Below are 24874 nucleotides of genomic sequence, written 5' to 3'. Positions count from 1 at the left end.
CTATCTAAGGAGGGTCCTTATATATTTCTTAAAAATAGTTTTCCTCTAAAAGAACGATCGACTATACATTTTCAACAATTTTGTGATTTTTTTTTATTTAGCTTAAAAATATAAATTAAACACGGGAAATGTTAAATATAAAAATTTGGTCATGAACTGTTTGTTGTATATATGTCGTACTGTTTACGAATAATTTCTGCTTTAAATATTATGTACGCATAATTATTAAGATATATTATAATTACTCGGTGTCGAACTCAGAACCTCACATAAATTATAAATATCGGTCGCCTTCTACAAACTCACTACCGATGTTTTTTTCCTTTCTTACGATTAATTATTGTTAAATACAAATGTTAAATAAAAAATACGCCGATACATTTCTAAAAATATTTTTACAAATTTATTAAAATGATTATTTGTAGCTTTCTTTCCTATCAAAAATTATTTTTTTCAAATTTTTATGTTATTCCCTATACATTCATTTATGAATATTTAACATTAACTGAGATCGGTGAAGAAACGGTAAGCTATTTTGGGTGTCGAACCCAGGAGGCTCCAGTAAATCAGTATATTCTTTATAACGATACAGATGCGAATTATTTTCTCTCTAACACGATTCATTTTCATTACCAGACTTAAAACTTAATATATCTAATATATCACTCACGAAATACCCTTTGCTTATATCAGTTTAGTTAAATATATACACCGTTAATGGCCAAATAACCTAAAATACAACAATATAACTTGTTTCTCTTTATTTATTAATTATTATTAAATTTATTAATTTATTTTGTAAAAATCAATCGGCGTTAACTGGAATCTAACATTTTTAATCTAATAAATAATTTGAGTAATACATACACAGAATAAAACACCTGCCAATTATTGTTTAAAAAATTGTAATAATATTAACAAAATAAATAAAACTCACCTTAAATCAGTAATAAGGAATATCTCAATAAAAAGATGAAATTTGGATAACGTTACATGTGGATTAGGTTAGACTAAACACTGTTATGTGAAGGCAGTAATTGCACTACCTATTCAGTCGCCTATCTACCGATAATTCCCGCCAATAACTAACTACAAGACAAAACATCTCGGTGAATTTCGTTAGTTTATACTCATGATGCTCTTCTCCATCTTTCCCCCACCCCATACGGAATCAACTGACATCGATAGTCATCGAAAGACACAAAATTTCCGTCAATGTTTTTTTACATTAGACCATCGGTTACACGTCCTCTAATATTTAATTGTTTTTAAAATTTACTATCAATCTTGCCGAACTTATAATTAGATAAAATATTAAAGAGAATTATTTTTCCCTTAAAATATAAGTGGACATATTACTACAACAGCCAACCATATACAAAGGGGTTATAACGAGATCTTTACTTATTATTTAATTACATATAATATTTATTTTATATACGTAATCAAGCTCAAGACATAGTAGATGTAAATACGGACCCGCACGCGCGCGCACATACAATTTTGTTATTAAGTGTTACTATATTTTTTAAATATCAAATCAGGAATTAAAAAAAAATATATAGTATGTGTGTAAGCGCGTACATACACCCGTAGATCTATTTATTAATTCACTTTATTATACATGTAAAGCCTAATTTTATTTTATTTAGATATTTACAAATACATTTCGTCGTTTTTAATCAATACTTGGCTCTAAATGAATAAAACAATTTAATCAAAAAATTTTTGAATTTATTTAATTGTTTTATAAGATAACACTCAATCCTGCTATTGCGTAAGAGATTTATAAAAGCACTAGACTCTGTGTTAACCTTGAACGTTCGTAGTTGGTGGAGTGAGGAATGTTTACAAAACAACGAAAGCCGGCTAGACACCGCAGCAAACAACTTTTTTTTATCTCTTCATCACGCATTATTAAAACAAATATTCTTATCTGTTTTAAATAATTTATTAATTTTAACTAGCAGACTATGCTTCACTATGCTAGATTTCAGTATATATATAGTATATATATATATATATATATATATATATATATATATATATATATATATATAATATATATATAAGAACACAATTGTAAGTTATAAGCATTAACAAAATGATCATTACGGAAAAATACAAAATTTAACCTTTCCTTTTTACCCTTTCTCTCTTTAACTTTTCCCTTCCCGCTTCCCAATTTTAATTTTATCACGTCCCCTTTTCCTTTTCCCAGTTTCTCTTTCCTTTTATCTCCCTCCCTTTTCCTTTCCCGTTTTCTCCTTCTTCCCTTTTTTGATTTTTTAAAATATTAAAGAGAATAAATTTTCACTTAAAACTATAAATGGACAACAGCCAACCGTACACAAGGGGGTTATAACGAGATTTTTACTTAATATTTAATTACATGTAATAATCATTTTATATAAATGTTTGTTGTAGTTTTTTTTTTTTTAATATTTCATTCTTAATTTGCACATAAAAATAATTCTTAACCCGACAAGAAATTCAAAAAAACTATCAGACTGTGAAAGTGAATACAAGCTTAAAGTTGCAAGTTTTATTTTATATTTTTAACTTTATTTCCTGCCACTGGGTAAAGGGATATATAAAAGCGATAAGACTCTGCTAACCTTGAACGTACGTGATTGGAGTGAGGAACGGTTACATAACTATGTACAACAACAAAACGCTGGCAGGGCGGCAAGGAACTTTTATCTTCATCACGCACTATAAAAACTAATATTCATAATCTATTTTATCTTAAATAATTTATTAATATCAATTGACAACATTAATATCCAGTTATTTTTTCTCTTTAATTATGAAATAAGGATGACAGTTAACGGTTTGGAAAGAAACAGTTATTATTACTTCTTTTTTTTTAACCTCCGGGATCACCGTTAGGTATTACTTTCAGAGGATAGGATGAATGATTTGTAGCGTGTGTGAAAATGCCATGCCTGACCGGGATTCGAACCCGGGATCTCCGGATGAAAGGCCGAGACGCTACCACTCGCGTCACTGAGGCCGGTTACAGTTAGTATACTTGATTACTTTTTTTATAATCGTAATTTATTTTTCTCGGAAAACCACAAAAAAAAAATTCATTTAAAATAATTAATTCTAAAAGAAAATAAAAGTTTAGAGCAAAATTAAATCATTTTTTTTTTAATTATTGATTACGGTTACAAAATAGGTTTATAATAAATTATATTGAATGTAGTTTAAAAGTGTTATAATATAAAAAAAACCTTTCGGCACGCCGGAAGGCGAAGGTAGATTTCACCGGTGCTAAGTAGGGGATAAAAAAGATTTCCACCAAATTAAAGTTAAGAAAAACTTCATATTTACTCGATACAAAAATAATTGCACGTGAAAAAAAGTTTTACATGTTTAGCGTACGACAATTTTAGCCCATCTTACAATTCCGGCAATATTTTGGTCGTCCCTTGCCGTAAGGGTTGGTCATATCAAAAATTGTTTCGGACAAAAGTTTTAGGTAATGTTTAGAGGATTAACGATCACTTTAAACCGATTCGATATTGTGCCTATTAAGAGAGGTATGATTTTTTTTGTCTTCAAAACCCCATTTTTTCCAACCCCTGGGCCAATAGTTGGTGATATCAAAAAACTTTACTTACATATATGTTAGGCCCTTATCCAAAGAATAGTAGGAACTTGAACAGAAGTTCAATATTTTACTTAATAAGAAAGTTATAGCGATGTTTTGTTTTCTAAAAAAAAAGCCATCCCATTTCCAGTCCCATAGTCCGATTTTTTCCATTAACAAACTCGATCGAGATTTTGGGTAGTTATATTTTATGTATCAATTTGAAAGTGATTGGCGCAAAATTACGGCAGTTATCGTGTCCATAATATAAAATAAGTGAAATATATATATGTATACTTATGATATGTAGTTGAAAAGCCCTCAGTGAAGGCTTATTACTCCAAATTTTTTGGATTTTGGGCACTTTTTGTTCAGTCGATTGCAATCAAAAGGGGAGGTGTACAACTAGACGTTACAACAGTCCTAAATCCAAAATTTCAACAATCTAAGGCTAGTCGTTTTTGAGTTATGCGAGATAAATACGTACAGACGTCACGCCAAAACTAGTAAAAATGGATTCAGGGATGGTCAAAACTGATGTTTCCATTGAAATCTGAAAACCGAAATTTTTCGCGATCATAATCTACTTTCTTTACTTCGTACAAGGAATTAAAAACTATTAACTTGAAAATTAAAACTAATGAATGCAGTAATCTGTATTATTAATATAAGGAAGTAATAATAAATAAAAAACTAACATTAGTAAAATAAAAAGATGGCTCTGAACAAAATTTACTTCCTGTAATAACTTTGTACGTAGTGATGATTGTGTGAGGGAGTGTGTGTGTGTGAAAATTTCTGGAATGTTCCGACTCTCGTCCATCTGCTTCGCGCCATAATTCGTCAACAAAAAAAGAACTGCGTGTGTCAAAATGTGATACGTTGATGAGACATTATATTTATAATATTATTATTACCTGTTCCATTATATAAAGCAATGTAGATAAAATAAACCAAACTTATATATATATTATCTAATCTTTTCTTTCTGATAATTTGTTAAATTAATATTACTGTTATTAACGATTAAAGTTGTCAAATACACCAAATAATATTTATTTCTTTACGATCTGTAGCGTCGTTATTAAAGCCGTATCAAATTTTGTTTACTTACTCAGTATATTTAGCAATATTTTAAATGAATCTAAACGACCATTCAGAAAAGAATTCAACATGTAAACCGGGTAAGTTCTTTTAATAATAATATTTTATATTAAGAAAAATATTTTATATTATATTTTATAATAATAATATTTTTATATTTAAGTACGAAATTGAATAATGTGATTTGCATGTATGTTATATTAATTACAATGTTACGTTAAGTTAGCAGTAATTATCGGAATTGTAAGGCTTTAAAAAATTATTATTTATAGCTTAATCAAATATATTTTAAATAAAATAAAATAAAATTTATACAGATTACTTTATACATAATAAAAATAATTTGCTTTCAAGTAAGTACAGATACAATAAAAGAGAGGTTTCTGATTCTTTTGTAGACTAAATTTTTTGTATTTAATTTCTATTTAAATGTGCTCTAATAATTGCTACTTATTAATTATTTCGGGTGTCAATATTTTATTTAAATTCTGTTTTTTGTTTTAAAAAAAAATTAGATTTCTGTTAATAACAAAATCTTTTATCTGTGTCTGCATTTGATGATTAATAAATTAGCTATGTATTTTAAAAAGGTAAAATGGCCTTTATTGTTGCATGAAATACTTTTAAATATTTTCTCGCTTTTTTTAAACTTACATTGATGTGTTTTGCAGATCAAAACGGTCGGTTTTTATGTTAGATGGTCATATTTATTATTAATTTTTTTTTTCAACAAACATTTATTCTGATTTTTTAAAATATTTTTTATTAAGCTTGATAGCTTACAACATAATAAATGAATGCAACTTTTAAAATTCACCTGCATGATTAGCTAAATAACATAGCCATCAGTACATAAACAGGTAATGATGAGGCCTTCAATTATTTAATTTTATGTAATATTCAGTATGTATAAATATAATTACAACTAAAAAAAAGATCCATATCATTTTTTTAAACATCATGTCTCTTTTACTTTCTCTTCAAATACTTCATTTCTAATACTATAACCTCACGGGATACTTTTCTAAACAAAACATATTGTTATTACCTGTTCAAATTCACTATTCTAGAATACGTGTTTGGTTCTCAGTGAAGATTTCCTCATCGTTCAAAAATAATATTCATTATTTTATCATTGTAACTAGTCTCTAAGCTCAATCAACTTGTATAGTTCTTTGTACTCTCTTCTCTAATTTAAAAAAAGTTTTACACATACTGAACACAAACCAAAACTCACCAGCAACAACTTCACACATAAAGCTGTAGATTGTAAACTGGGTAATAAATCATGTAATAAGTGATGTTAGTTCAATGAATCTTGGTAAGCAGTCACTAGTTAAGTGGCAATGTAAAATCCCATAGGTTTATTATCATTTATAATGTTTCTTAATGGAAAGTACCCGTAAAACATATACAAATGTACCCACGGCAAAAACTTAGGATTATCTTCAAACTTAATTGTTAAAATATATACAGCAGCATTTAAAAGTAATATAGTTACTGTTTGTTTATAACGATTAAATATTAACAACAAATTATTCCACTTCACTGAGAATATCTTGGGTAATGTAATAATAAAATTTATAAGTTAAAAAATAATAAAATAACAAAATAATAAGTTTGAAATTAATACAGACCTACACAGGTGAAATTCTAAACCACAATAAGGAAGTATCAAAGGTCTCCCGACTAGTTCAGTATACTCTCCAATAACATCACTTGGTGTTCTTATATACACAATATATATTCTTAAACATTTCTTTTAATTCTGATATGAAATATCTGATTTTTATGAAAATTATTTTTAAAAAAAGAAACTATGTAATTTTATTAATAGGAATATTATTTTAAAGTAAGTAACTTGATGAAGTAATTTGAATAACCAATATTTTAGTATTAAATAAGTAAACAATATTTGCCAACCCCTACTACTTTGCAATATAATATTTACCAGTGAAAAAAAAAATTAGTCTTAAAAATTATTTAAAATTACAGCCAAATAAACAGACTTCTCTTTTTATTGTTATGAACTTTTATAATAGTACGCTCGCACAACACAACACACACATGCGCGTGTGCGGGCATGCCTAAGATGGATGACTCATTATGGAAAGAGATAAATTATAGAGCTTTTACAGTATCTAACGTTTTGAATGGAGCCTGGATGATGAATACACAAGATCTGTAGTTTTATAGTAGTGGGTACTTCAAATTTCTCTCAAACCTTTAAAACAGTGATTCCCAAACTGTGCACTGACACCCCAGGGCAGCCACAGCCTCTTCACAGGGGTGCCACAAAATATTGTAAAAGCTTTATAATTAACTGAACCAAGACATTTATAATTATTAATTTAATGTTAATAAAGTAAACGAATAATGAAGATTCATGAGTTTTATTTATTTTTATTTCTGAAAAAGGGCGCCATGGAAAGGGGGCCATGACGCAGAAAAGTTTGGAAACCACTGCTTTAAAACATAAAACAGACCCAAAGCTATTATGATGCCATAAAATTGAAGTTTTACTTTATCTCTACATTAGATTATTTGTAATAAAGCCAACTAGGGCACATAAAGGTAATTTTTTTTCTATAATTAGCTTTTTGTCCCACCCAATTCCTTAACTGTTAAAATATAAAACTGGAACCTTTTTAATATATTCTCTGACAGAAAATTAGATTTTTTGTAAGATTATGAATTTTACATAACTATAATAAATTTTTGATACAGATTTAAAAAAAAAACGTTTGTTCCTATTTATCAAATTGAGTGTATTATTTAAGTGAAAACCAAACATATAAGAGCATTTAAAAGCATTTTCCAAGCAATAATTTTTCCCATTTTATAAAATGTAGCACCATTGTAACCTGTGTTTTTTAAGTTACGAAAATATTTGACTTTAGAATGATTTTATTTAAATGTTATTGTGCAACATATTATTTTTATTCATAAATGATTTGTCTACAGATTGTTTACAAAATTGATAATCTTGGAATTTGAAATTTGTTTTTTTTTATTAATAAATGTGTGGTCGACTCTTTGAAGTAAACTTAAATGTTTGTTATTTATGATAATGTTATTAATTTTATTGTACAAATATTTTTTTATATGAATTGTCTACAAATAACCAAAGTTCAGTACACTAGATAAATACAATAATCACATGCAGTCTACATATTAAAAAAAAATTAAATTACAAAACTCCTCATCTAACAAAAAAAAAAAAAAAAACTACTAAAAATATTATTAATCTGTAGTCAATCAGAAGAGATATTAATTTTATAATACCCATAATTAACATTGCATTAAGTATAAAAATGAATATGTATAATTAATTTTTTAATTACTTATCAATATGACTAATTATGATTAATATTATGACTAATTAATATCAATATTATTAATATGGAAGAAGTGTTAGGAGAAGACCAATTTGGTTTCAGGAAAAGTATAGGGACAAGGGAAGCAATTTTAGAGCTCAGATTAATAGTAGAAGGAAGATTAAAGAAAAACAAACCAACATACTTGGCGTTTATAGACCTAGAAAAGGCATTCGTTAACGTAGACTGGAATAAAATGTTCAGCATTTTAAAAAAAATTAGGGTTCAAATACAGAGATAGAAGAACAATTGCTAACATGTACAGGAACCAAACAGCAACTGTAATAATTGAAGAACATAAGAAGCTGTAATAAGAAAGGGAGTCCGACAAGGATGTTCCCTATCTCCGTTACTTTTTAATCTTTACATGGAACTAGCAGTTAATGATGTTAAAGAACAATTTAGATTCGGAGTAACAGTACAAGGTGAAAAGATAAAGATGCTACGATTTGCTGACGATATAGTAATTCTAGCCGAGAGTAAAAAGGATTTAGAAGAAACAATGAACGGCATAGATGAAGTCCTACGCAAGAACTATCGCATGAAAATAAACAAGAACAAAACAAAAGTAATGAAATGTAGTAGAAATAACAAAGATGGACCGCTGAATGTGAAAATAGGAGAAGAAAAGATTATGGAGGTAGAAGAATTTTGTTATTTGCGAAGTAAAATTACTAAAGATGGACGAAGCAGGAGCGATAAACTAGCGAAAGAAGAGTGGATTAAAGAAAAGTGTTCAGAAGTGGAAAGAGAAATGAACATTGGTAAAATAGACGGAGCATACAGGAAAGTTAAGGAAACTTTTGGGGTACATAAATTAAAATCTAATAATGTGTTAAACAAAGATGGTACACCGATTTATAATACGAAAGGTAAAGTCGGTAGGTGGGTGGAATATATTGAAGAGTTATATACGGATGAAATGAATTAGAAAATGGTGTTATAGAGGAAGAAGAGGATGTCAAAGAGAATGAAATGGGAGAAACAATACTGAGATTTGAATTTAAGAGAGCATTAAAAGATTTGAATGGCAGAAGGCTCCTGGAATACTTGGAACCTGGAACTTTGCCATAGTGCATGTTCCCAAAAGACTGCAAAAATGTATTAATGAATATGGAAAACATTTTGAACATAAAATATATTTGTAAGTACTGTCTGTAATAAATAAAATAAAATAAATTCAGTACTTTTATAAACAAATGTTAAGTGACTTTTGTGCCACTCTGTATTATCTTCAAAGGCAGTCAATAAATAAAATAAAAACAAACTTGGGTGATAAATTTATCTAATTGCAAAACACTTAATTGATTTTATGTCTAGAATACGACAGGTAATTTTTATAACAATAGGAGTACCAATAAAAATAAGTGTAAATAAAATATACCACATTGATAACAATAAAGAAAAATAAAATAATTAATAAAATGGAATAATTATGATTCATAAATGGTGTTATTATATTTTTTAAACATTTCTTAAAAATAAATTAAAATTTTAACTTCTCTGTTAAAACTGTACTTAATGCAAGGTATTTGAACCAGGTTAATCCTTACAGGATTTGTCATACTATAATTACCAGTGCATTTATAGAAGATTAATTATTTGAAGTGTTTTATGAAATATAAAGAAAGGGTAATGCGTCATGTAACATTAAGCTAATTGATGTCTGTCAGTATGGTTTGGTGTACAATTTCAACTGAGCTGAAATTAAATCCACCTCAATCGACCATTTGAAAGAAAACTAGGCAAAACTTCTTTACAAAATCAAATTTTACAAATTTCACTCCATAAATCTGCATAATTTTTAAATCTCTTTCAAATCTATTTCTCAGATTCAGTTGTTTAAAAACTCAAGTGGAGTATACAATTAGTGATTTTAATATATAATGACTGCTGGGTAGTACTAACCTTTGTATTTTATTCCGGTAATAATATCCTTTACCCCAGCTATTCCACAGGAATCGATAGATTATAACATTTAAATAATTCATTAAAATTTTAATGATAATTTCTTAAAAAATGTAATAATTTCTAAAACTTCTGCTGCTCAATTATTTTTTAGTGAACCTATTTTAACAAAGTGATAAGTAAAGTAAATAAGTAAGTAAATAATCCTATTTCATGCAATCATAAATTGATGAAGAAGATATAATTTGCTTTGTAACCGGTGTTTCTAAAGCATTAATTTGTGGGATCATTAAAATATCACTGTTTTAAAGCAATTTTTTTTTAATCATTAAATCTGCTTATATAAATTTTTTAATGGGAACATTAAACAATAATTCTGAAAAATATGCTTCAACAAACATCAACAACTGAACTTGAATTTTATATTAAAAACTTAGTATTTTCATAACCGATTATGAAATCAAAAATAAGCTTGTAACATGAATCAGTTGGTGGTTAATAGAAGATGAAGATCTCTGATCTCCGATTCAGGTAGAAATAAGACGAGGATATTTGTAATCTGTTCCTATTGACTGTCAAATTATATATAGGAGCAATATGGAAATTGAAAGATAACAATTTAAGAGAGATTTTGAGATTAATTACAATTTAAGAGAATTATATAATAATATATCAAGTTTACTTAATTTGTGAGGGATGTTTAAAGGGTAAAGACTATAAAGAAAGACAAAAACTGTAAGTATGCTGAAGTTAATTAGCACAGAACAGAAAAAGAAAAGAAACAATGAAAATAACAGATTATTGCATAACTTTGTAGAACTGACAATAAATCTAATGTTGCAATTTAATCCTGTAATTTTAAGATAAACTATTAATTTTGCAGTTACCTCAACAATTTTGGTCATTTCCTGTATATCAATTACACCGTTTCCATCAACATCATACATTCTAAATGCCCATTTGAGCTTTTCCTCAGGTGTCCCAGATGAGGTAACATCTATTGCCAACAAGAATTCCTGCACAAAGAAAAGTTAATTTAAATATATTTAAAATTTTAACATTTATTTTCAATACTGTAATAGCATTAAATCTACCTAAACTGTAAATTTATCACGACTGAAAAATTTATTTTTTTACTTTGCTACTACAAAGTAGCTTAAAAAAACTCAATTTTATTCCACATTTCCTATTAAATGTTTAACTGCTTCATCACTCTTTGAGCACTTCCATATGAAATCTGACAGTGTGCTGATAGTCTCCTCAAGCTTTTTTAAGGTGAATGATGCATCATATTCTTAACCTTAGCCAGTTTAGCATCAGTCAAAATGGCCTGTCTTCCGGTTCTCTTCTTGCCTGATACACATTCTCTTCAACTGATTTGCATTCTCTAAAATGGGTGATTAATCTCATTATGGTCAAATTGTTAGGCACTGCCACATCCGGGTATTTCCCATGAAATTCATCTACAACATATGCATAAGAACGACTGAAAAAGTAATGTTCAACAATTAAATTTTGTTGCTCTTGGGAAAAGGTTGTTGCTTGTTGTTCTTGTTTACCAAACAATAAACAAAACACTGCTGCAGGCATCATGTGATAAATACACCACAATGGCGTCTACGTTTGTTGTTAATACCCATGATGCAATCTTGGAGTAGCCAACAGAACTTTTTCAACTATACTACTATTTATAAACACTTTAATTTTGATGTGCATTACTTTTGGATCTCTCTGTACTATATCTATCTCAATACAAGTGTCAAACATATCAACAATTATAACATAAGTGCCACAAATATATCTGTATTGAAAAAAATATATATAATATGTTTTACACATTATTTTTTCATTTTTTACTACAATAAGAAAGGCATATTCATCAAATACAAAACTGAATTTCAAAGCTTGTTCTGCAGCCATAGCTTTTCTTATAAATTAAAAAATTGTCTGCTCCATCTTATTTCCTTAGATCAGCCTCCTTCTGACACTGTTTTGTAATTTCATCTTGAGAATACTATTACTATTCATCCTACTCACAGAGTTCACTTCCATTTTTCTCTGTATCTCTTAAGTGCAATACCTTGAGCTTGTAACAATCATCAACTACTATTGTTTGGTTTAGGATCCCTTTGTTTTGTTTTCTCCAACCACTTTTCCAGCTACTGCTGGGTCTGGGTGTGTGTGTATGGGCAAATGCAATTGTCACATCGGCTGGCCAGGCCTGTTGACGCTGCAGTTTAAGTATAAATGTACCGATAAAAATGTAGTTTGGAACAGACTCAGGTCGTGTGGTTAATTGAAATCCTACCACCAAAGAACACCAATATCCACAGTCTAGCTTTCAAATTCATATACAAGCAACTGCCATTAGAAGGACTCAAATCTGATCCCTTAATGATACTTAATATTAAAGATCACATTTGTTATTAATACAAAAGCAAGGTCTGAGTTTTAAAACCAGACTGTACTAATTAGACCACAATTCTGTAAAACTGAATAATTTTCCAACCTTATAATTCTGAACCTTACGAATATGAGTTCTTTGAGCTGTCACAACAATCTTTGTAATTTTTTATTATTATCTTTTATGATCACATAGGATCACTATAGTCAGTCCATTATCCAAGTCTCTTCAATGGGACTGTTTGGGCCTTGCAGTTCTCCTAGTACTTTTTCATACATTCTGATCTTTGTGCCCTAACTAATATTGAAAATGTTCGTGTTGCGAGTTTTTTCTTGTGAATGTGAAGTGAGTGTTTTTGTTCTTGATTTGCTTGTTTAATTTTATCTTATCTGTGACGTCTTCTGGTATAAGGCTAATTTCCTTCAGATCCTTTCTTACTTCTCTGATCCATCTGCATCCTGTCTTGGTGTTTTTTCGAGTTGATATTGTACTGTACTAGCTGTTTCGTGAGTCTTGAAACCTCATGATATGTCCAAAGAAGCCTAGTCTCCTCTTACACACGGTATCAGTGATGGGTTCTAACTCTTTGTACACGACTCTATCTGGCACAATCCACCACTGCCCATTTTTCTGGTACTTTTTTAGATGCAGGTTCTTCCAATTCTTCTTTTGATTTTCTGGAGTCTTTCTGGCTTTGATTGTTTGTTCAGGTGGAAGAGTGTTTCTGCTGTAAAAGTGGCTTCTGGTTTTACAATTGTGTTGTAGTGTCTTATTTTTGTATTTATTGATAGGATCTTTGTACATTATACAACTAAAGATAATCCATATAACACAAGATAGTTGATATAACTAAAGATAAACAATATCTTTTGAATTATCCAAATACAAATGACAGCTTCTCACCTGTTCAACATTTCTGTTAAGGATTTTTCACCTAATAATAAAGATAATAGAGAGAAATTATATGAACTATATCACTGTTATATAACTTGGTTAAATGTTATGTGTAACTGACAATATACTAAGGAATAATGCAACTAACTTCATACAGCATTAGATATCTATTATTAACTAGATGAAATTAGCAGAATCAATATATTAAAAAAAAAGTATTTTTAACCTCATAGCAAATTTAAATTTATCAGCTCTCAAACACATCAGAAGTTCACATTACAGCGAAATTACACAACTAAAAGTAAAACATAAGAATAAATGAAAAGTTATTTGAATTAGTGCAATCTAACTGATTATTAAACCTAATAGGATTGATTATTGATTATTTGGAGGTGAATATTAAGTTGAGTATTTTGATATATGTTTTTATCTAACATTTATCATTATGATTAGTGTTTAGGAGCATATAATTCGGTGAGTTAGAGCATGTATGTGTGCATGTAGACATACATGTACGTGTCATTGTTTTCTCCTTTTTCTATTACAAGTGTTGAAGATTTATGAAATCTTTTTGTAAAGTTTTTACAAATCTTTAAGTTACATTATAGTAATCTGGCAATTGAGAAACTCCTCTTTTATTTTTAATTTATATTGCTGGCATTCTATTCCTTTTATACTGGCAAAAACATCATTTTTCAAAATTATGTTATAAAAAATACTTTATATGTTTACTGGTTTCACTCTCTTGCAGCATTTTCAAGCAATTATAGTTATTCATTTGTCTGATTAAATTTAAAAACAGATTCTTTAGAAGATAATATATATTTCTTTTTGCAGCTCCTTCTCAGCAAATCTCTTTCGGTTCATCTTATTCTACATGCTTGTTTTTATTAATCAATTACCATTTTTTTTTTTTTGTCTTCAGTCATTTGACTGGTTTGATGCAGCTCTCCAAGATTCCCTATCTAGTGCTAGTCGTTTCATTTCAGTATACCCTCTACATCCTACATCCCCAACAATTTGTTTTACATACTCCAAACTGGAGTATGTAAAACCAAAAAGTATGTAAAACTCCATACTGTAGTCAATCAGAAGAGATATTAATTTTATAATACCCATAATTAACATTGCATTAAGTATAAAAATGAATATGTATAATTAATTTTTTAATTACTTATCAATATGACTAATTATTATTAATATTATGACTAATTAATATCAATATTATTAATATGGAAGAAGTGTTAGGAGAAGACCAATTTGGTTTCAGGAAAAGTATAGGGACAAGGGAAGCAATTTTAGAGCTCAGATTAATAGTAGAAGGAAGATTAAAGAAAAACAAACCAACATACTTGGCGTTTATAGACCTAGAAAAGGCATTCGTTAACGTAGACTGGAATAAAATGTTCAGCATTTTAAAAAAAATTAGGGTTCAAATACAGAGATAGAAGAACAATTGCTAACATGTACAGGAACCAAACAGCAACTGTAATAATTGAAGAACATAAGAAGCTGTAATAAGAAAGGGAGTCCGACAAGGATGTTCCCTATCTCCGTTACTTTTTAATCTTTACATGGAACTAGCAGTTAATGATGTTAAAGAACAATTTAGATTCGGAGTAACAGTACAAGGTGAAAAGGTAAAGATGCTACGATTTGCTGACGATATAGTAATTCTAGCCGAGAGTAAAAAGGATTTAGAAGAAACAATGAACGGCATAGATGAAGTCCTACACAAGAACTATCGCATGAAAATAAACAAGAACAAAACAAAAGTAATGAAATGTAGTAGAAATAACAAAGATGGACCGCTGAATGTGAAAATAGGAGGAGAAAAGATTATGGAGGTAGAAGAATTTTGTTATTTGCGAAGTAAAATTACTAAAGATGGACGAAGCAGGAGCGATATAAAATGCCGAATAGCACAAGCTAAACGAGCCTTCAGTAAGAAATATAATTTGTTTACATCAAAAATTAATTTAAATGTCAGGAAAAGATTTTTGAAAGTGTATGTTTGGAGTGTCGCTTTATATGGAAGTGAAACTTGGACGATCGGAGTATCTGAGAAGAAAAGATTAGAAGCTTTTGAAATGCGATGCTATAGGAGAATGTTAAAAATCAGATGGGTGGATAAAGTGACAAATGAAGAGGCAAATAGATGAAGAAAGAAGCATTTGGAAAAATATAGTTAAAAGAAGAGACAGACTTATAGGCCACATACTAAGGCATCCTGGAATAGTCGCTTTAATATTGGAAGGACAGGTAGAAGGGAAAAATTGTGTAGGCAGGCCACGTTTGGAATATGTAAAACAAATTATTAGGGATGTAGGATGTAGAGGGTATACTGAAATGAAACGACTAGCACTAGATAGGGAATCTTGGAGAGCTGCATCAAACCAGTCAAATGACTGAAGACAAAAAAAAAAGTTCTATGGTTCAAATCCTAGTAAAGGCAGATACTTTTATATGGATTTGAATACTAGATCGTAGATACCGGTGTTCTTTGATGGTTGGGTTTCAATTAACTTCACATCACATAAATGATCGATTTGAAAATGTACAAGATTACATTTCATTTTCCTCATCCTCTGAAATAATACCTGAACGATTTGTAGGCTAAACAGGAAAAAAAGAGGTAAAGACCCTTTAAACCCTTATCATCTTCTGTTTTTTGATAATTTTTGACAAAATTTTATAAGAAATTCATTTCTAAATAGAAGAGCATGTTATGTTATATTTTCAGAGTTTCAATAATTTTTCACAAGTCTGTTTTAGATTTGAAAAGATAAAACCAGTCCTGACTTCGATTCTAGTGTTTTTGTAGAGGAAATAAATAAATTTTTTTTTTTTTTTTTTTTTATGTAGAAAGGGTCTAATGACCGCAATAGTTGATGCCCTTAAAATTTCAAAAAGTAAAAGAAAAAATAAAAGCTTTAAATCCTTATCGCATCAGAATGTTGTTCATAATTAACTCGTACATTTTTACATATTTGTTGTTCCTGAACTTGTAGAAATTCAATAATTTTTTACATAATTGTTTCATGTAATAAATACCTAACCTGACATTTGAAAAAAAAAAAAAAGCAACTCCATAAACCCGCATCAAAATGGAGAAAATGTATAGAACAGGGAGATGAAAAAATTAGCAAGATTCAGGATATAAATACAATTTAACAGTTATAATTACGATTAAGAACCAAATATAATGATTTAAAAATATTAGGCTAGTTTTTAGAAATTGAAATTGTTAACAAAGATTTAGAAATCAACTCATTGACTGCAAAACTTGCCCTGGAGCAGACATTGATAACGACCATGATTTGGTGATAATGAAATGTAGATTGGGGTTTAAAAACTTGAAGAAAAGGTGTCAGATGAATCGGTGGAATTTAGAGAAGCTTGAGGAAGAGGAGGACATCGCAAGAGGTCTGAGTAAAAAAGATAAGGTAGAAAATGTAGAAGAAGAATGGAAGAATGATAAAAAGGAAATTCTTAAATCAGCAGAAGCGAACTTAGGTGGAATAAAGAGAACTGGTAGAAAACCTTGGGTTTCAGATGATATATTGCAGCTGATGGATGAATGTAGAAAATATAAGAATGCTAGTGATGAAGAAAGTAAAAGGAACTATCGACAATTAAGAAATACTATAAACAGGAAGTGCAAACTAGCGAAAGAAGAGTGGATTAAAGAAAAGTGTTCAGAAGTGGAAAGAGAAATGAACATTGGTAAAATAGACGGAGCATACAGGAAAGTTAAGGAAACTTTTGGGGTACATAAATTAAAATCTAATAATGTGTTAAACAAAGATGGTACACCGATTTATAATACGAAAGGTAAAGTCGGTAGGTGGGTGGAATATATTGAAGAGTTATATACGGATGAAATGAATTAGAAAATGGTGTTATAGAGGAAGAAGAGGATGTCAAAGAGAATGAAATGGGAGAAACAATACTGAGATTTGAATTTAAGAGAGCATTAAAAGATTTGAATGGCAGAAAGGCTCCTGGAATAGATGGAATACCTGTAGAATTACTGCGCAGTGCAGGTGAGGAAGCGATTGATAGATTATACAAACTGGTGTGTAATATTTATGAAAAAGGGGAAGTTCCGTTATACTTCAAAAAAAGTGTTATAGTCATGATACCAAAGAAAGCAGGGGCAGATAAATGTGAAGAATGCAGAACAATTGGTTTAACTAGCCATGCACTAAAAATCTTAACTAGAATTCTATACAGAAGAATTGAGAGGAGAGTGGAAGAAGTGTTAGGAGAAGACCAATTTGGTTTCAGGAAAAGTATAAGGGACAAGGGAAGCAATTTTAGGCCTCAGATTACTAGTAGAAGGAAGATTAATACAAAGAAAAACAAACATACTTGGCATTTATAGACCTAGAAAAGGCATTCGATAACGTAGACTGGAATAAAATGTTCAGCATTTAAAAAAAATTCGGGGTTCAAATATAGAGATAGAAGAACAATTGCTAACATTTACAGGAACAGTAATAATTGAAGAACATAAGAAAGAAGGTGTAATAAGGTTCTCCATCCCCATTACTTTGTAATCTTTACATGGAATTAGCAGTTAATAATGTTAAAGAACAATTTAGATTCGGAGTAACAGTACAAGGTGAAAAGATAAAGAAGCTACGATTTGCTGATGCTATAGTAATTCTAGCCGAGAGTAAACAGGATTTAGAAGAAACAATGAACGGCATAGGTGAAGTCCATCAGATGAAAATAAACAAGAACAAAATGAAAGTACTGAAATGTAGTAGAAATAGCAAATAAGGACCACTGAAAGTGAAAATGGGAGGACAAAAGATAATGGAAGTAGAAGAATTTTGTTATTTGGGAAGTAGAATTACTAAATATGGACGAAGCAGGAGTGATATAAAATGCCGAATAGCACAAGCGAAACGAGCCTTCAGTCAGAAATATAATTTGTTTACCTCAAAAATTAAATTAAATGTTAGGAAAAGATTTTTGAAAGTATATGTTTAGAGTGTCGCTTTATATGGAAGTGAAACTTGGACGATCGGAGTATCTGAGAAGAAAAGATTAGAAGAAGCTTTTGAAATGCAGTGCTATAGGAGAATGTTAAAAATCAGACGGGTGGATAAAGTGACAAATGAAGAGGTATTGCGGCAAATAGATGAAGAAGGAAGAATTTGGAAAAATATAGTTAAAAGAAGGGAGGCCAGATATTAAGGAATCCTGGAATAATCGCTTTAATATTGGAAGAATAGGTATAAGGAAAAAATTGTGTAGGCAGGCCACGTTTGGAATATGTAAAACAAATTGTTAGGGATGTAGGATGTAGGGGGTATAGCAAAATTAAACGACTAGCACTAGATAGGGAATGTTGGAGAGCTGAATCAAACCAGTCAAATGACTGAAAACCAAAAAAAAGGTTAGTTTTCAAATTGTTAGTTAGTTGTGAATTGTTAGGTTAGTTTTGTATTAAATTAAATATATTTTGGAAATTATACAAACTCAATTAATGATATTTGCAGCTTGTAACTGTTTAATGTAATTAAAATCAGTACACTGATCAAGAAAAGTATTTAAAAGAAAAAACTTTTAAATTAACATTGAAATTATTAGGTTAGTTTTATGTTTTAGTTATGTACAGGAACCAAACAGCAACAATAACAATTGAAGAACATAAGAAAGAAGCCCTAATAAGAAAGGGAGTCCGACAAGGATGTTCCCTATCTCCGTTACTTTTTAATCTTTACATGGAACTAGCAGTTAATGATGTTAAAGAACAATTTAGATTCGGAGTAACAGTACAAGGTGAAAAGATAAAGATGCTACGATTTGCTGATGATATAGTAATTCTAGCCGAGAGTAAAAAGGATTTAGAAGAAACAATGAACGGCATAGATGAAGTCCTACGCAAGAACTATCGAATGAAAATAAACAAGAACAAAACAAAAGTAATGAAATGTAGTAGAAATAACAAAGATGGACCGCTGAATGTGAAAATAGGAGGAGAAAAGATTATGGAGGTAGAAGAATTTTGTTATTTGGGAAGTAAAATTACTAAAGATGGACGAAGCAGGAGCGATATAAAATGCCGAATAGCACAAGCTAAACGAGCCTTCAGTAAGAAATATAATTTGTTTACATCAAAAATTAATTTAAATCTCAGGAAAAGATTTTTGAAAGTGTATGTTTGGAGTGTCGCTTTATATGGAAGTGAAACTTGGACAATCGGAGTATCTGAGAAGAAAAGATTAGAAGCTTTTGAAATGTGGTGCTATAGGAGAATGTTAAAAATCAGATGGGTGGATAAAGTGACAAATGAAGAGGTATTGCGGCAAATAGATGAAGAAAGAAGCATTTGGAAGAATATAGTTAAAAGAAGAGACAGACTTATAGGCCACATACTAAGGCATCCTGGAATAGTCGCTTTAATATTGGAAGGACAGGTAGAAGGGAAAAATTGTGTAGGCAGGCCACGTTTGGAGTATGTAAAACAAATTGTTGGGGATGTAGGATGTAGAGGGTATACTGAAATGAAACGACTAGCACTAGATAGGGAATCTTGGAGAGCTGCATCAAACCAGTCAAATGACTGAAGACAAAAAAAAAAAAAAAAAAAGGTTAGTTTTCAAATTGTTAATTAGTTTTGTATTGTTAGGTTAATTTTGTATAAAATTAAATATATTTTGAAAATTACACCAACTCAGTTAATGATATTTGCAACTTGTAACTGTTTAATATAATTAAAAACATACTGATCAAGAAAAGTACTTAAAAAAAAAAAATACTTTTAAATTAACAACTCTACATTAACCGGTTTAATTGTAAATTCACAATATAATAAACTACCTATTCAAATTATTGCAGAATTCTATCACAAATTTAGAAATTTGTATTTGTGCTTTATATCAAGTTATATTTAGTTTCATAACATATCTAATGTAACCATAAATTGTTTTATTGGTGCTACAAATAGATGAAGAAAGAAGCATTTGGAAAAATATAGTTAAAAGTAGAATATGTGACTTATAGGCCACATACTAAGGCATCCTGGAATAGTCGCTTTAATATTGGAAGGACAGGTAGAAGGGAAAAATTGTGTAGGCAGGCCATGTTTGGAATATGTAAAACAAATTGTTGGGGATGTAGGATGTAGAGGGTATACTGAAATGAAACGACTAGCACTAGATATAGAATCTTGGAGAGCTGCATCAAACCAGTCACATGACTGCATCAAACTAGTCACATGACTGGTTTGATGCTGATGCAGCTGCAGGAGTGTTTTGATTATTTAAATAATAAATAATTGCAATAATTACTGAATTTATTAAATAAATACTCAAAAAATTACGGTGTTAATTAGTCAAGGTTAGCAAGCGAATCGAACATAGGTTAAGTCTGGTTAAATTATATTTATAAAATAAATAAATATAAATAACCATTTATTATAATTAATAAAGAGACTGTTCATTTTCCACCGAAATCAGACTGCTTACTTTGTTTTTAAATAAAGCTATAGCTGTGGTGGCATTAATACCTACAGAACAATTAGTTTAACTAGTCATGCATCAAATACTTAACTAGAATTCTATACAGCAGAACTGAGAGGAGAGTGGAAAAAGTGTTATAAGACCAATGTGGTTTCAAGAAACGTATAGGGACAAGATGAGCAATTTTAGACCTCAGATTAATAGTAGAAATAAGATTAAAGAAAAACAAACCGACATACTTGCCATTTATAGACCTAGAAAAGGCATTCGATAACGTAGACTAGAATAAAATGTTCAGCATTTTAAAAAAATTACGGTTGAAATACAGAGGTAGAACAATGATTGTTAACATTTACAGGAACAGTAATAATTGATGAACATAAGAAAGAAGCCATAATAAGAAAGGGAGTCTGACAAGGATGTTCCTTATCCCCGTTACTTTTTAATCTTTACATGGAATTAGCAGTTAAAGATGTTAAAGAACAATTTAGATCTGGAGTAACAGTACAAGCTGAAAAGATAAAGATGCTACGATTTGCTGATGATATAGTAATTCTAGCCAAGAGTAAATAGGATTTAGAAGAAACAATGAACGGCATGGATGAAGTCCTACACAAGAACAAAACAAAAGTAATGAAATGTAGTAGAAATAACAAAGATGGACCACTGAATGTGAAAATAGGAGGAGAAAAGATTATGGAGGTAGAAGAATTTTGTTATTTGGGAAGAAGAATTACTAAAGCAGGAGTGATATAAAATGCCGAAATAGCACAGGTGAATCAGAAGTATAATTCCTTTTCATCAAAAATTAATTTAAACGTCAGGAAAAGATTTTTGAAAGTATATATTTGGAGCATAGCTTTATATGGAAGTGAAACTTGGACGATCAGAGTACCTGAGAAGAAAAGATAGAAGCTTTTCAAAAGCGATGCTATAGGAGAATGTTAAAAATCAGATGGGTGGATAAAGTAACAAATGAAGTTTTGGAGCAAATAGATGAAGAAAGAAAAGAAACATTTGGAAAAATATAGTTAAAAGAAGAGAGGCCACATATTAAGGCATCCTGGAATAATCGCTTTAATATTGGAAGGACAGGTAGAAGGAAAAAATTGTGTAGGCAGGCCACGTTTGGATGTAAAACAAATTGTTAGGGGATATACCCAAATGAAACCACTAGCACTAGATAGGGAATCTTGGAGATCTGAATCAAACCAGTCAAATGACTGAAAACAAAAAAAAAACGTATAAAAAAATTATTTTAATAGTACGGGGGTAAAATTAAAAAATGTATTAAGAAAATATAATTGTTTTCAAAATACATCGTATTTTTCCCCATATTCCTGAATATGATATTAGAATTATTTCAAGTAATATTATTACTAGAATTATCGGTATTACTTACGGAAGTACTTTAATATTTTCATAAATCGGCAGACCACTAACCTCAAATTCACTATCACTTTCTTCTTCCTGAAGACAAAAAATTAAGAGTATTTTCATTAACTGTTGGTTCGCAGTAATTATCATCACTAAACATACTTTCTAAATTTTCACTGGAAAATTTATTCATAATATTTTCAAATTCGAAATCACGTATTCGTTTATAACAATCAAAACCTCCAGCCATGTTTCGTACGTAACTTCTTTACTTACAATTCGGACAAAATGTCAGAACATAGCCTACTAGATATGTGTGTACGTTCATTCACGAACGAACGATTTTTTTTTTTTTTTAAATGTATACGAGATCTATAAATAAAGTAATGAGACTAATTTAAAAAAGCTTTTTTTTCTATCCAATTATACATGAATTTTATCACCTTCGAAATAGTTTGATTGGAAGCCATGCGACGTTTTAAACGGTTCTACCAAACTTTATAGTAGTGTTCTCCAGAAATCCTTCAGGTGGTAGGTTATGTTTTTATTAATTTTTTATACTTTGGTAAAATGGTGTCCTTTGAGGTGTTTTTTTTAGTCAGGAACAGGGATTAAACTCAGGTGGTTAAGGAACTACAGGAATGTTTTTCTTTTCCAAAAAATAATTAATAGAGTGATGTAGCATCCAGTTTTCTTTGATGACCGGCAAATTTTTTTTTTCTACAGTGTTTCAAGAATTTCTCTGTAAATATATTCATTTAAATTGTGTGCTGTAGGTAAAAACAACTTATGGATAATTCCATTACTATCGAAGAAACAAATTAGCATGATTCTGATTTCCTCATTTTTACTTTTTTGGGACATGTTGAGTTTAAAATGTGACATTCCTTGCCCTGGGTTGTATTCAAAACATTTTTTAAAAAATCAGGATCACTTTCAATTTCACCTAGAAGATTGCGTTACACTTCCACCCTGTTCTTTTTCTATTCAACAATGAGATTTTTTTAGAACAAATTTTGCACAGACTTTTTTCATGTCCAATTTTTTGTTAAAATTTAATTGACTGTGGTACGGTGCAATAATTTTGACAGTTTATTATAACTATTTGATGTTAACAATATTCCAGAGGGTCATCTAGAACTGATTCCTGGCCATTTGAAAATGCTTTAAACCACCTAAAAATTTTGGGTCTTGACAGAGCATCATCTTTGTACATTGTTTTAATTTTGAAAAACATTTCAGTAGCATTCTCACTGAATTTAACACAAACATTGATTGCACATAATTAGTATCATTCATTTTTGAAATGCACAACAAACCATTTAATTATGTGACAACAATAGACTAAATATAAACCCGCTGTTCATATAACTACATATTTACTACTAACACCCTTCTATTTAGAAATTAATTTCTTATAAAATTTTGTCAAAAATTATCAAAAAACAATTCATTGTTATATAAAAATTAAAGATATACATTGAAAAAACTAAAACAGAAGATTATGCTTGTTTTTTTTCCTGTTTAGACTATAAACTGTTCTGGTATTACTTCATAGAATATGTTTGAGTGTAAATGAAATGTTGCCACTTTGGCTCCCAAAAAAACTAGTTTTGTTAGTTTATTTACAGGTCTTATGTGTATATATATATTATACGAGACAGAGGAAAAAGCAACGAATGCCAGTTTTTTCAAAAAATTAATGTAAAACATTTAATTTTATTACAGCAGATTCCGTTTATTAATTAATTTTACACAATTTTTCTTTTTAAGTTGATTTATTTCAATAAACTACAGTATTATAAAAAGGACATTTCTATTTTAGTGGTGAAATTAATTAAAATTTAATGTTAATTCATTAATTAAGCTAACAAAGTGGGAATATTGAATTCTTTCAGATATTTCTCTTGATTATTGTGTTACTACAAATGAATTGAAACATGATACTTGAATACTAAATTTAATTTTTAATTAAAAATTTTAAATGAATTGTATTACAATACAACAATTGTAATATTATAATCATGATTTTTTACATACATTGCACATTTCCAGTACATTTAAATCTTCAAATAAACTTACTGCAGTCATATTTGCTAAATTTCTAGGTTAACCTAAACTTCTAAAAGATTTTACAAGATTCAGTATTGAATTTTGTTATTTATTAGAATTAATTAGATAACTTTATATCCTTCAGGATTAATGTTCTCAAAATATCTCAGGAATTTATAGCTACAGTTTAACCTTATTTAACAGTTTTTTATAGATTATAACCTACAAACAATTTTTTTTTAAGAAACACACAAATATTAAAAAAAAAAAATAAGCCGTAACAACACAGATAAACTTTGCAGTAAAGAGCTCACAACAAACAAAGAACAAAGGAAAACTAAATATTATAGACAAGAGATTAATGCATAAACATTATTGGTTTCTTCTGCTAAAGCATGGATTTTCTAGTTTTGTTTTCGCTGCTACTTATTAAACAGGAATAATTCATAATATTTCATTCTTCTAAAACAATAAAGGAAATGTACAGAAATAAATTGCTAGATAACAAGGAAATGTCAGATTTAAAAACTTTGTAACATTCAATATTTTTTCCCTGATTTCCCATTAACCTACATTACACATTAGCCTACATACTAATTAAATTATAACAAATGAGATGAAAACTATTTGCTGCATGTAATATTTCAATTAAATTTATTAATTGTAATAAGAAAAAACAAAT

At 29.3% G+C, this 24874-nt stretch overlaps 1 protein-coding gene and 1 pseudogene across 6 annotated transcripts in view; one reads left to right on the top strand and one right to left on the bottom strand.

Moving 5' to 3' along the window:
- The window catches only part of LOC142332019 (neurocalcin homolog), a 104071-nt gene extending 81639 nt beyond the window's left edge, over window positions 1-22432 (bottom strand). For 3 of the 6 annotated variants that reach the window (XM_075378087.1, XM_075378089.1, XM_075378086.1), the window contains exons 1-2: window positions 22207-22429; window positions 10875-11003 (exon numbers count right to left, since the gene is read on the bottom strand). In XM_075378087.1, the coding sequence (XP_075234202.1) occupies window positions 10875-11003; window positions 22207-22290 (213 nt within the window). In that variant the 5' untranslated portion in view covers window positions 22291-22429. Of the gene's footprint in view, window positions 1-9539; window positions 10147-10874; window positions 11004-22206 lie in introns of those variants that run through there. The other 3 variants (XM_075378088.1, XM_075378084.1, XM_075378085.1) reach the window with 3 other exon arrangements.
- The window catches only part of LOC142332017 (methionine aminopeptidase 2-like), a 55443-nt pseudogene continuing 35331 nt past the window's right edge, over window positions 4763-24874 (top strand).

The sequence above is a fragment of the Lycorma delicatula genome, chromosome 11 (genome assembly GCF_047948215.1).
Source record: "Lycorma delicatula isolate Av1 chromosome 11, ASM4794821v1, whole genome shotgun sequence".
Taxonomy (NCBI): domain Eukaryota; kingdom Metazoa; phylum Arthropoda; class Insecta; order Hemiptera; family Fulgoridae; genus Lycorma; species Lycorma delicatula.
The sequence above is the reverse complement of the archived record's forward strand: the minus strand, read 5'-3'. Positions and strand labels throughout refer to the sequence as shown.